This window comes from Bombyx mandarina, chromosome 06 (genome assembly GCF_030267445.1).
Source record: "Bombyx mandarina strain Sakado chromosome 06, ASM3026744v2".
NCBI lineage: Eukaryota > Metazoa > Arthropoda > Insecta > Lepidoptera > Bombycidae > Bombyx > Bombyx mandarina.
In genome coordinates this window covers 15,284,338-15,298,308 of record NC_143213.1, presented here as the reverse complement: position 1 = coordinate 15,298,308, position 13,971 = coordinate 15,284,338, and the positions used below count along the sequence as shown (strand labels likewise).

Here is a 13,971-nt window from a genome sequence, read left to right as displayed (position 1 = left end):
AAATTTTGTTGATAATGTTACCTTGAGCTCATGCCCTGCCGCCTTAAAGTTCGCCAACGCGCACTGTAGTAACCACTTAAAATAAGATGGGTCGTGCGAGCTCATTTGCCCGTCTCCACAATGATTGAACTGTTTGTCTTGATGCCCTCGATAAAACAGTTTTCGTATAGTTCAAAGCGCCGCGAATGTTAGCCTCAGTGGAAATAAAGAGTCCCTACCTTTACAAGTCTGCAACATGGCCCGCCATGATACAAATTATTCTCAAGAAATCTTTTTTATAGTCTTATGTTGTATCTTGTAATTTTACATCACGACGGTGATCATTCGTCACGTGGGTCGTATATTCGTCTGCTTACTGTGACAGTAAAAACATAAGACGCCTTAATGATCTTCTGACCTTCCTTACAAGAAAAAACTTAAAGAAAAACTAATTATAGTTTTTAGTGTAATTTAAGTCTCCAGGCAATTTCAATGAGTACTCGTGAGCTTTTAAATTGACTTTGCTTTCCTGAGTACGTGTGGTTGCCTACATGCATACAACGATGCAGAAAAACTGTTTTCAAAGAAACTGCAAACAGAAAAAAACGTCATCAAACTCCCTTCAGTCAGACATTAGTGTTGTCAAATCTAACAGATATTCGGTGAAAGATGTTCGTTAAAACACACAAAATTAACTTATTGAACAAATTGTTTAACCCTGTCCGGTTAAGTGTTAGGCGTTACGAAATACCGGAGCATTTGAGAGCCATAGTCGACGACCCGGATCCCAGTTTTTACAGGATGGTCGAGTACTTCTATCACAACGCGGTTAAAGTTTGCGAACCAAGCCTCGAGGAGTATTTAAAGAAATACACTCATCTGTCGGATAAGAAGAGGAAGCAGCGGGTCTCCGGAATTTTGAAGGTTGCGTTTTTGTTCATAACACGAAACAATGTAAAAGTCTAACCAAAATGTCAAATGTAATGCCCATAGCACTGCTACAGCGGGAAGCTGAGCTCATGTCGCATATTTGACAGTTTTTATAGGCTACTTGCCTAAGTGAACACCCTATACCGATACCCCTTCGCCTGAAATATTCATTTCAGATAACAGTTTTCACAGATTAGTTTCTGTTAAGAATTATTTTGGTTCTAAGCCACAATGTTATTTATTTTTGCCAAAAAGCATACATGGGTTTCGGTCTGAAGGGTAAGTTAACTTAAAATACTATTGGGACATACGTATTGTATCTCAAGATCACTGGCAGCTATCACGATATGATGTCTGCGATCTCCAGGTACACCGAATGATACCTGGGTTCGTCTATCATTTTAAGATATTTTAATACCTTAGCTAGATTAGTTACTACTCTAAACAAAAAATAGAAATTCCTGCTTGAACAATATACAATGGGAATTACGAACATCAGCGTTTTATTGGCCTACTCCATCTGGGCGAAGAGTACTTTACAACTCTATGAATGTATTTTTTTTTTATTGCCCATGTAGGCAGACGAGCATACGGCCCACCTGATGGTGAGTGGTTACCGTTGCCCATGGACTTCAGCAATGCCAGGGGCAGAGCCTAGCCGTTGCCTACCACTTAATACTGTCCACAAGCCTCGTTTGAAGAATGACATGTCATAGCACTCGGGAAACACCATGGAGGGGAGCTCATTCCATAGCTGGATGGTACGTGGCAAAAAAGATCTCTGAAAACGCAATGTGGATGACCGCAGTGGTTCCAGGTAGTATGGATGAACTCTACTCAGGTGGCTGGCGGTGCGATGGTAAAAACGAGATGACGGTATCATCTCGAACAATTCCTCAGAGCACTCCCCATGGAACATACGGTACAAAATACAGAGGGAACCGAAGTCCCACCGCAGACCCAGAGGTTCCAAACGATCCGTGAGAATGGGATTATCGACAATAAAATCTAATGTATCTAGTGACTACACGGCAGTTAGAGTTATTGACCCAAGTGTGACCATAAACAAGGGACTGTTCTGACGTAAGTCTTATGTACTGACTAAATAATTTGTCTCTAGGTAATGGGCTCTTGCAATAGCTCTTTACAATTCGAATTCCCCTTGCAAAGGAAGAACGGAGAATACGAAATGATTCACGGCTACAGATCTCAACACAGCGTCCATCGATTACCTTGTAAAGGAGGTAATACCACAACAATAATAATAAAACATATCTGAATCAGTTTTGATGATGAAATATTTAAATTCTCGGCATCGGTAATTTAAAAAGCACAAAATTTATTTATTTGTAGCAGACCTATAATCTAAATAAATTATATTGTTATCGAACTCGTTTGGTTTGACGAGGATCACATAATCAAATTCTTTTTTTCAAGGCATTAGATTCTCTGACCAAGTGAATTTGGAGGAAGTGAAAGCGCTTGCGGCTCTTATGACATACAAATGTGCTTGTTCTAACATACCGTTTGGGGGCTCTAAAGGAGGTCAGAAATATTTTACTTGTCAGGTTTCATATAGGGTTAGTAGATGAATATATGAGCGAACGGCTCATCCCCTGTAAAGTCGTATCAGAGCCCATCGATATCACAATCTAAATGTCGTCACTCGGAATGTTAGCATCTCCCGTCTCACCTCTGGCTTTATCCCGCCATCGCCGCTGAAGGCGATTTGGAGATACAATAGAAATAACCATTAGGGTTGCTATTGGGACGTCGCCTCGTGTCTGACTTGACTGATTCTAACGTCTTGATAACCGCTTGAAACCAGATGAAGTTAGTTTGATCCAGCTCACAGCCACGCTAGAGAAAAGTGAGCTAAAAGATAATGCAACACTGTGTTGCACTCTCTTTGTTGTATAACCGTTGTGCCACCCTATAAACCGAAACGCATTACTGCTTCACGGCAGATATAGGCAGGGTGGTGGTACATACCTGTCTGGGCTCACAAGACGCCTTACCACTAGTAGAACCAGTATTTTGTACGCCAATGAAAAATACGATTACTTTATTCTTTACTGTAATCTTTAAAATATGAATATAGGTGTAGCGATAAACCCAAAAAAATATACTATCGCTGAACTGCAGAGAATAACGAGAAGATATACTTTAGAACTTGCGAAGAAGAATTATATCGGTAAGTAGACAGTACTATGTACTAGGAGTGGGTAATATCGGTTTTGCCGCGTATCGAATCGTATCTATATATCGAGGATCAATATCGGATATTGAATCTATATATTTTCTGAATCTATATATTGATGGATGCTAGTAGATTTTCTCGATTCATGATATTTGAGATTTGAAACGATACGCTGATATAATATCGTAGTAGATATAGATTTAAGTCAACGTTATACGGTTGGTTTTCTGATATCAATTTATAATATGATCTTAAAGTAATAAAAAGAACATGAAAATAAAAATATCAAAAAAACTTTCCTTCATGCTTTTACCAGGCTTAGGACTGGCTACATTATTTTCAGTTTTTAGTATTTTGTGTCTTAATTTAAAATTACAAAATATACCAAAAGAGTGTAGATTTCAAAAGTTTAATACAAACACAAGAAATAAACTCAATTATTTGGATTCAACTAAAAATAGAAAAATGTGTACTTTAAAAATCAAACACAAAAAACTTTTAAGTATTTATAAACACTTGTCGAAAAATTCTAGTTCAAGGTCAAAGCGCGTGAAATTAAATTCAACGATGCAAATAGGCTATACTGCATTCAAGTTAGGGTTGAAAGTTGAAACTTCTTTCCTTAATTGTATCCTGCTGATACGCTAAGAATAATCTACAGACATATGGACTTAAATATAAGGTTTACAATTGTATGGATAATGCCTGTTTCTGTTTCATTCATCACATGATATCCCTATCGTGCGCTCACTCACTCTGGCCGATTCGATACGAACCAAACGAATATTGCTGATATTAACGAATCGGTACGATATGCCGATGCGCATCACATCGAGCGATATCGTGTATCGGCTGATATCGAAATATAGATGTCGATTCACGAATCGGTACGATATGGCGATGCGCATCACATCGAGCAATATCGTGTATCGGCTGATATCGATATATAGATTTCGTGCGGGGCGATATCGGATTCAACGATATTGCTGCGATATATAGATATTGAATCTATATACGATTTATATCACCCACTCCTACTATGTACGTATTTAATGCTTACGTACGTACGTACTGCACGCTTGAGCGGTGCAATACGATCAAAGACGATGTACATCGACAGGCTGAGCAATAAGAGACAAATTTATGTGAATACCGTGAAGAGTCAGTTTCGCTGATCCACAACTTTTTTATTTATTGCTTAGATGGGTGGACGAGCTCACAGCTTACCTGGTGTTAAGTGGTTACTGGAGCCCGTAGACATCTACAACGTAAATGCGGTACCCACCTTGAGATTTAAGTATAGTCAGTATAGTTACAACGGCTACCCCACCCTTCAAACCGAAACGCATTACTGCTTCACGGCAGAAATAGGCAGGGTGGTGGTACCTACTCGCGCGGACTCACAAGAGGTCCTACCACCAGTAGACCACCACAACTAGGACAATTGGTCTACAAAGTGTTAGAATATACAGTATCTAAACGTATACAGTATTTTATTTTCCTGCATTAATATCGCGAAAAGCATAACATGAACTGATAGCATCCACGACTTCCGATAGATTAATTGATTTATTTATTTATTAGGCACACAATACAGATCACAAGCTAAAAAGATACACAAAAAATTACAACAAGTAAAAAAAACAAAATCTGGCTTGCAATATAAGCCATGTGCTTACGACTAAGTAAGACAAATGTGCTGAATTTGTATACAATGGTTCTTACAACTAACTAACTAAAAAAAACACGATAACGAAAACCAATCTAACTTATAATGTAAGGAAATCTTTTGGAACCTCTGGGTCTGCGGAGGGACTTCGGTTCCCTCTGTATTTTGTACCGTATGTTCAATGGGGAGTGCTCTGAGGAATTATTCGAGATGATACCATCATCTCGATTTTACCATCGCACTGCTGGCCACCGGAGTAGAGTTCATCCATACTACCTGGAGCCACTGCGGTCATCCACAGTGCGTTTTCAGAGATCTTTTTTACCACGTACCATCCAGCTATGGAATGAGCTCCCCTCCATGGTGTTTCCCGAGTGCTATGACATGTCATTCTTCAAACGAGGCTTGTGGAGAGTACTTAATGGTAGGGCAGCGGCTTGGCTCTGCCCCTAGGATTGAAGTCTATGGGTGACGGTAACAACTCACCATCAGGTGGGCCGTATGCTCGTTTACCAACAAGGGCAATATTATTATTTTTACAATAAACAAACAATTACACTACTTATCCTACTATTAACATGGAATGCATTTTTTTTATGAATAAAACAATGGCAGGTGCCGGCATCGACGTTCCAGCACCCGACGTGAACACGTCCGGTCGGGAGATGTCCTGGATCGTGGACACCTACATCAAGACGCTTGGTAAACTGTCACCATCGTTTCGCCCGGCCCTACAATTCGCCCGGTTCCCTACAATTATTTTTCATCGGCCATCAAAAAACTGATCATCATTATCCTATCCTTCTCCCAGTCACCTGGGGTCGGCGCAACATGTTTTCTGTTTCCATACTCTTCTATCATATACCATTTCTTCGCTCACTCCCCCCTTACCCATATCGTCTTTCACGCAATTCATACATTTCTTCTTAGATCTACCTCTTCCTTTATATCCTTCCACATTCATAGTTACACTTTCTTACCAACCTCATTTTCTTTTCGTCTCATCACATGTCCATACCATCCCAAACGCGTACTTTTTTTTTTTATTGCTTAGATGGGTGGACGAGCTCACAGCCCACCTGGTGTTAAGTGGTTACTGGAGCCCATAGACATCCACAACGTAAATGCGCCACCCACCTTGAGATACAAGTTCTAAGGTCTCAAGTATAGTTACAACGGCTGCCCCACCCTTCAAACCGAAACGCATTACTGCTTCACGGCAGAAATAGGCAGGGTGGTGGTAACTACCCGTGCGGACTCACAAGAGGTCCTACCACCAGTAATTACGCAAATTATAATTTTGCGGGTTTCATTTTTATTACACGATGTTATTCCTTCACCGTGGAAGTCAATCGTGAATATTTGTTGAGTACGTATTTCATTAGAAAAATTGGTACCCGCCTGCGGGATTCGAACACCGGTGCATCGCTTCAACACGAATGCACCGGACGTCTTATCCGTTAGGCCACGACGACTACAAGGCCGGCACTTCTCAGCTTCTCTGTCACAGGTGCCACTTTCAGACTTCCTCCAACATATTAATTCCATATTCTATCCATTCTCGTACTCCACACATCCATTACAACATTCGCATCTCTGCTGCATGCAATCGGCCATCAAAAAACTTATATCATCTATCAATGTAGCCAATAAAATTTGGCTTTTGTATTAATTTAAATATATAACAGGAATTGAAGTATCAGAACGTAATACTTTTGTGACTGTTTGTGGTGTTGATATTCTCTGGTAAAATTACAAAACGACGTATACAAATAAAACAAACTAAAAGTCATTAGTCGGGTCATGCTGATCATATTTTTGTCTGATTACGAATTATAGTAGTTTATCTCCTTTCATTTGAAAAAACTATCGATTAGCAGACTTCATTCTAAAGCCGATCTCTTCCAGTCTACCTTTTTCCTACTTAAGCTGATGGTCTAGATGCCATATCGGCGTCACAGGGCTAGTAGGTGAGCTCATGAGGCTCAAACCTGACGATGTTGCTAACACTGGTCCTAGCAAAAGCGGTGCTTCGCAGAATCTACCACCGGATCGGAAACGCGATCCACTGGGAAGATCCGGCGAGAAACTCAGTGGGCTGTGTCTGTCGGTTAATTTACTCGCCGAGCCCTTCGGGTTCGACGAGGACAGTGACCGGTGCTTGGGATACCTAAAAGCACCATTAGTGGATCAGGAGGATCCGAGATGACGTGTTTTGCGCGACGTCGACCTACCTTAAGAGGAAGCAAACGCAAACCGTCTTATCCGAATTAAACAGTTTGTCATATATGTACAATATATTTAAATTATTAGAAAGGTAGACGGAGATATCTAGTAAGTATTATAGCCATTGTTTTATTATTATTATTAAAACCACATTTACAATTAAAATTGGTACCTTTATAATGTATTATGAAAATAAATAAAAATACGTGTGGTATCGTGGAACACCGGATAGGAACTGTTATGATACCCTCTGGTTCCTAGCTTTGCTTTCATCATCACCTTTCCCGAATAGTATCAGCACTTATGATCCTTTATTAGAGAACAATCCCCTCCCTAGTTAGTCAGTCCTATTCCTAATCCCACACAGCACGGTTGCCGTCATTGTCGTCGTGAAATCTTTCATCAATAAAATCTTTTTTTTAAATATATTTTCTCAATTTCGTATAACAGAACGAAATTCCATATTATGATAAAAATATTAATTTTAAGTTTTTATCGAGGTATAAACAAAATAATTATTCGGGTATACATTTTTATTATGATTTCTATATTGATAAAATAAAAATAATCGCAAGAGTCAACCACTCCGCAGTGCAATGGAGTAGCCTCGCCCGGGTGGAACCGCCTGCATGATCGCGGTATCCCTCTACGCCAGGTATGTATGATTTAGCAGGAGAAATAGGAACCTCTATTAAATCTGTAACATCTGGTCACTGCGATTCAGGAATTGTTGAATTTACCTGCAGCGACATCTGTTGATAACAAACTAGATAGTAATCTAAAAAAACTAAAAAAATCTTACGTTACGGACGTTTTTTCCCGGTTAGGGTACCCCTCCGCATCGTCCCATAAGGAACTTTGTTCCAAAAAATTATTATTAATGATTCATCGTAAATAAACAGGCTACAAAGATATAAATGCTGCGGCGTGCGTCACCGGCAAGCCCATCAACGGGGGCGGCATCCACGGCCGGGTGGAGGCCACGGGCCGAGGAGTCTTCATGACCATCAGTAACTTTATTCACAACGAGCATTGGATGAAACAGATCGGCTTGAAGCCCGGCTTCGAGGTATGTGAGGTATTTTTACTGGTGGTAGGACCTCTTGTGAGTCCGCTCGAGTAGGTACTACCACCCTGCCTATTTCTGCCGCGAAGCAGTAATGCGTTTCGGTTTGAAGGGTGGGGCGCCGTTGTAACTAAACTTGAGACCTTAGAACTTATATCTCAAGGTGGGTGGCGCATTTACGTTGTAGATGTCTATGGGCTCCAGTAACCACTTAAAACCAGGTGGGCTGTGACTCGTCCACCAATCAAAGTAATAAAAAAAAAAGGGAGTAATTACGTACGGGACAGGAGCGACCCGCTTCCATCGAATTCACTCGTCTTTTATCAGATAGCACGGCTACTTGTTTTATTGTGCTTACCACAACACGAGGGCCGTGCTTTGCTGTAAAATGATGCGATAGAAATATCGATGCTCATAAATTGCTCTAGGTATCTCTATACAAATAAACACGCTGTTGTGATTATAAAACTAAAATTTATATATCAAAATGGACATACATAGTTTTGTATTAACATAAGCTAGGGTTTCGTTCTCCCGGTCGGCGGTGTATCGCGTTCCGACCCGGCAGGCTGGTTCTGGCCCAGCGGGGTATCCCGGAACACCAGTGGCACCGCCCGGGCGGCCTGGTAGGGCCGCCGTACCACGGAGACCGGCGTTGTTCGTCGTCGACTATCGCTAAGACTCATATTTTAAGGTGGGTGGCGCCATTTACGTTATAGATGTCTATGAGCTCCGGTAACCACTTAACAGGTGGACTGTGAGCTCGTCCACCCACCCAGGAAATAAATATATAATAAAAATAAATAAATAAATGTTTTCTCAGGGCAAAACAGCTATTATTCAAGGTTACGGCAACGTGGGCAGTTTTGCTGCTATTTACCTTCAGCAGCACGGAGTCAAAGTCATCGGGGTTTTAGAAGCTGATTGCAACCTCCACAAACCTGAAGGGTTAAACACTGTGGTTAGCCGGTTGTTGATAATATTTCATTAATGGTTTCTGCCGCCAAACGCCAAAGACAGGACGCATAGACAATACACATAAATTAGCAGGACGATTCGCAAGACTGTACCTAATTTTTGTACTCTTCACTTGTAATCATTCTTCTTTCAATTGTGTGCACGGCATTCAACGGTGTTCTGACGACGAATTAGTAAAAGTAAAGAAGCCCTTAATATTAACTAAGTTTGAGCTCATTAAATTTATCCTAATGACTAATGAGAATTGCATTCACAGACCAAGTTTGTTCGTACATATATCTATACTAATATTATAAAGCTGAAGAGTTTCTTTGTTTATTTAGTTGAACGCGCTCAGGAACTATTGGACCGATTTGAAGGTTGAATTTCGAATAAAAAAAAACAAAAAAGAATTATCAGAATCGGTTCAAGCGTTCTCGAAAAATCGGTGAACATACATAGATAAAAGTGATGGTCGAATTGATAACCTCCTCTATTGAAGTCGGTTAAAAAGTGTGATTACCTTAAATAGCTCCTTAACATTCTATTATTCAAGAATATTTTCACTTTCTACATAAATGAAGTCGCGGGTAGAATTTTGCGTTATGCCAAAGTAACTATTCCACGCGGTCCGGTCACCGTCCTCGTCGAACCCATCGCTTGCGAGAAAGGACTCGACGAGCGAATTAACCCACAGACACAGCCCACTGAGTTTTTCGCCGGATCTTCTCAGTGGGTCGCGTTTCCGATCCGGAGGTAGATTCTGCGAAGCACTGCTCTTGCTAGGGCCAGTGTTAGCAACACTCCGGTTTGAGCCCCGTGAGCTCACCTACACACGCTAGGGTGAAGCTAAAATAGCCTCTCAAGGCTATCAGCTTATGTAGGAAAAAAGAAAAAAAGCCACGCGGCCGAAGTCGCGGGTAAAAGCTAGTCTTGTAATAGATGGCGTTCGGTGGGCCAGGACCATAGTTTTCCGTAATGAACAAAAGATAGAATTCGATTAAATAAAATCATTTGGGGAACAGGAGTTACTGCAGTACAAACAGAAGAACAAGGGAAGCGCTAAAGGCTACCCGAACGCCAAAGACGTGGGCCCGGATCTCTTATACGAAAACTGCGACATCCTCGTCGTCGCTGCGATGGAGAAGACTCTCTCACAACAGGTCGCAGCCAAACTGAACTGTAAGGTACAAAGGGCTAGTTCTTTATTTCAAAAACAGATTAGGATCTGTACCTGTATAGTCTCTGTGCTTAATGCGAGTTTTTAATTTCCAGATCGCGTAAAAGTTATCTCAAATCGTCTTCTCGCATTAAAACTGTATAATCTCAAAACTTACTAATTTTACAGGAGAGTGTTTTAAAGGTTTAATATGTGATATTTTTAATATTAATCATCTTTGCGACATTATTTTTTTATTTTTTACCAGATACATTATCTGTCTTTTAAAGTAAGATAAAATTATGTATTAATTTTGTTAGTAGTAGTCAAAATATAGGGGAACTAAAAAAAACTAAAACTAAACTACGTTCTTTTGACAGTATATTTATGAGAAAAATACTGGTGATACCAAATGATTCCGCATATTAACTCAATTTCGAATATTTTTGGATATTGTACACTTTTAATGCGAAAAGACGAAATTTGTATGGAGTTGGAACAACGCCCCTAGCGGCAAACGAAGGCAAGCTATCTATGTCTATGAGTTTTGTTTTTTAAGTTTCCGATGTAACGCAGGTCTTATTTTATATTGCCGTATAGTGCTATTTAGGTGCACGAAAACAATATTATGCTGAGACGAGATCTTATGATGGAAGAAGAACTTTTCTATAGTTATTTATTTATTTATTTGGGAAACAAACAGTACAATACAAACATATAATATTTTAAAATATATAGCTAAAGCAATAACCAAATATATTTCCATAATCAAAATCACATATAAGTAGAAAGTGAACAGAGAAGAGAAATTTAGAAATTTAAAATAGAAGAAAAACGAAAGCAACACAATACGCACATATTATGTTATACATCAACTTACACTATAAAACTATAATACGCATCGGACTAAATCACCTTATAAATACTTTAAAATAGCTTACATTGGGTTATTGTTTAAAAAGTTTTGTCCGTTGTCATTAGTTGAGTCGTATTGATTTGATTAAAGATTATCGGCGAAGGCGCGAACGGTCCAACGACCCCGGCCGCGGACGTGATCCTCCGCGACAAGAAAGTCCTGGTCATCCCGGACTTGCTCGCGAACGCGGGCGGAGTCACCGTCTCATACTTCGAATTCTTGAAGAATATCAACCACGTCAGCTTCGGGAAATTGAGTATCAAGTTCTGGCGAGACTCTAATACTGCATTACTAGGTGACATCTACATTTCTATCACTCCTTAGTTGCTCGACAAAGAGTGAGGGTAATGTTCTTCCATCGCCGTTATAATTATGTATCTTTCGTCGGCCCTATGAGGTAATTATGACATGTCTGATTGGTCTTATTGGGTATTTATGTGCCTATACAGAGTGCTATTTAATATTTAAATGACATTAGGAGAATTTACTGGTGGTAGGACCTCTTGTGAGTCCGTGCGGGTAGGTACCACCGCCTTGCCTATTTCTACCGTGAAGCAGTAATGCGTTTCGGTTTAAAGGGTGGGGCAGCCGTTGTAACTATAGTTGAGACCTTAGAACTTATGTCTCAAGGTGGGTGGCACATTTACGTTGTAGATGTCTATGGGCTCCAGTAACCACTTAACACCAAGTGGGCTGTGACCTCGTCCACCCATCTAAGCAATAAAAAAAAGCTTTGAAAAAAAAAATTGTTACGAACCGAGCTTACAGCAAACTTAAGGTGATAACTAAAGCTTATAAAACATACAACGGTATAAAACATAGGCAGCGGCTTTGCCCCTGGCATTGCTGAAGTCAATGGGCGACGGTAACCACTGACCACCAGGTGGACCCTACGTTCGTCTGCCTACTAGGGCAATAAAAAACAAACAAAAAAATTCATAATAGGTACTTACTGCTCGCTTCCTCTACACAAATGCATTTTAACATTGGTATTTTTGATGATTTTTATTAATGAAATATTTAAAACAAAAGAACAATTACATAATTGAAGTTTAAAAATTTTAACTCCAGATTCCGTTGAAAAGTCGTTAAAAGCGGCCAATATCGACGCGAAAATGGGACCCACGCCGCTGTTCAAGTCGCTGATGTCCGGCGCCAACGAGGAGCACATTGTCAACTCTGGGCTCGAGTACTCTATGACCAACGCTTGTAAAGTACGTCAACTGTCATTCGTTAGGTGAAAAACATAGATTAAGTATGTTACAATGCTAATAGCGCAACTGTATGGAAAGCAGTCGACGTCGCCCCAAACACGTCATTTCGGATCCTCCCGATCCACTTACGGTGCTTTTAGGTACTTCAAGCACCGGTCATCGTTCTCGTCGAACCCGTCGCTTGCGACGAAGGGCTCGACGAGTAAACCCTCAGACACAGCCCACTTAATTTTATCGCCGGATCTTCTCAGTGGATCGCGTTTCCGATCCGGTGGTATATTCTGCGAAGCACGGCTCTTGCTAGGGTTCGTGTTAGCAACGTCATCAGGTTTGAGCCCCGTGAGCTCACCTACTAATTAAGGTTCCGTTGATATAACCTCTCAAGGCTATCAGCTTAGGTAGAAAAAAAAGGCGCAACTGTTAATCTCTTCGATAACATACATAAGCTATTTCATCGTATTGCAAGTGCAAAGAGTTCAAGGTTCATTTAATTTGAAGTCGTTGCCGGAACACATCGACACAACGAGACGTCGCCGGTACGAATACAAGAAATCGAAATTTCAATTCTATTGTGTAACGACCGTTTTTTCTTTCAACCTGGATCGCAGGATTGCTTCGCGATTCAAATAGCCAGAATGGTGCTACCTACTCGTGTGTACTCACAATACGCGTACATATTCATGATAAATGAAATATAAATCTACCATTTTAATACCAACCATAACGCGTCATGTCATATTAATTTGTAATTTGTTTTAAGGGATTTTATGACCTGGTAACTAAGCCCTTTAGGTCATGTCTTATTTTATTTTATATTCGTATTTTTGTGAAAATGAGATGATATGGGATGACATATAATCTCAGTAAAATGGTGGTTATTTACTGAGAATTTTTCAGTGGATTTTTTTCAGAGAGATTTTTCAGCCTAATAATGAATAATTAACTTAACATCATTTTCACTAATACAATCTTTTTTAATTCATTTGCAGAATGTAATGCATGCTGCAAAATCCCACAGTCTAGGCTTAAATCTACGTACAGCGGCCTACGTCACTGCTATAGAAAAAATCTTCGTCACCTACGACGAACACGGCTTGGCTTTCTGACAAACTGCGAGCCCTGTCCGTGACAATGTCAATACTTATAATTTAGAAAATGACACGAACGACCTTGCGTTTAGCGAAGTAAAGCTAAAACGTATTGTAATTTGAGTGTCTAAACGCCTTTACCGATTTTTTTTAAATATTTATCACGTTTTACCTTGGAATACTTTACCCGTTTAGTGCTGAGCTTATTTTCACATATTTTGCAGAAATTGCTAAAGGGTTTTTGAATAAAAGTCCTTGTAAAAAAGTTTTACATAATAAATATATAAAATCAATGCTAAATTCACAGCAAAATAATTTGAAATGGTTATTTTTAACTTATTAAAAATTTTATACATACGTGCGCTAAGATAATATATGCGTACAGGTCGATACCTAATACCTTCAATCAAACTGTGCAAATAGTCTGTCACTATAGAGAATCGATCTACCGACGGCTCGCACTCGAAGTGTTAAGATGGACGGTTAAATTTAACTAACAAATAATGAAGAGTTGTACTATTAACTGGATTCGAACAGACTTAACCTTTTAAGGTCCGAGTCTGAATT

General features: G+C 39.9%; 1 protein-coding gene across 1 annotated transcript; it reads left to right on the top strand.

Moving 5' to 3' along the window:
* Nucleotides 1-556: 556 nt before the first annotated feature.
* On the top strand, nucleotides 557-13,721 carry LOC114253510 (glutamate dehydrogenase, mitochondrial). Its single transcript, XM_089728447.1, has 11 exons — nucleotides 557-903; nucleotides 2,030-2,153; nucleotides 2,347-2,454; nucleotides 3,011-3,103; nucleotides 5,394-5,480; nucleotides 7,907-8,073; nucleotides 8,894-9,031; nucleotides 10,053-10,214; nucleotides 11,193-11,397; nucleotides 12,174-12,316; nucleotides 13,306-13,721. The coding sequence occupies exons 1-11, from the start codon at nucleotides 649-651 to the stop codon at nucleotides 13,420-13,422; spliced, it is 1,599 nt and encodes a 532-aa protein (XP_089584573.1). The 5' UTR covers nucleotides 557-648; the 3' UTR covers nucleotides 13,423-13,721.
* The last annotated feature ends 250 nt before the right edge of the window (nucleotides 13,722-13,971 follow it).

Bases quoted from the DNA above. Each gene is read 5' to 3' on its own strand.
- LOC114253510 (XM_089728447.1), top strand. From the start codon at position 649: ATGTTCGTTAAAACACACAAAATTAACTTATTGAACAAATTGTTTAAC. The intron at 2,154-2,346 runs GTAATACCACAA...CTTTTTTTCAAG, and splicing joins TCGATTACCTTGTAAAGGAG to GCATTAGATTCTCTGACCAA. The intron at 8,074-8,893 runs GTATGTGAGGTA...ATGTTTTCTCAG, and splicing joins GCTTGAAGCCCGGCTTCGAG to GGCAAAACAGCTATTATTCA.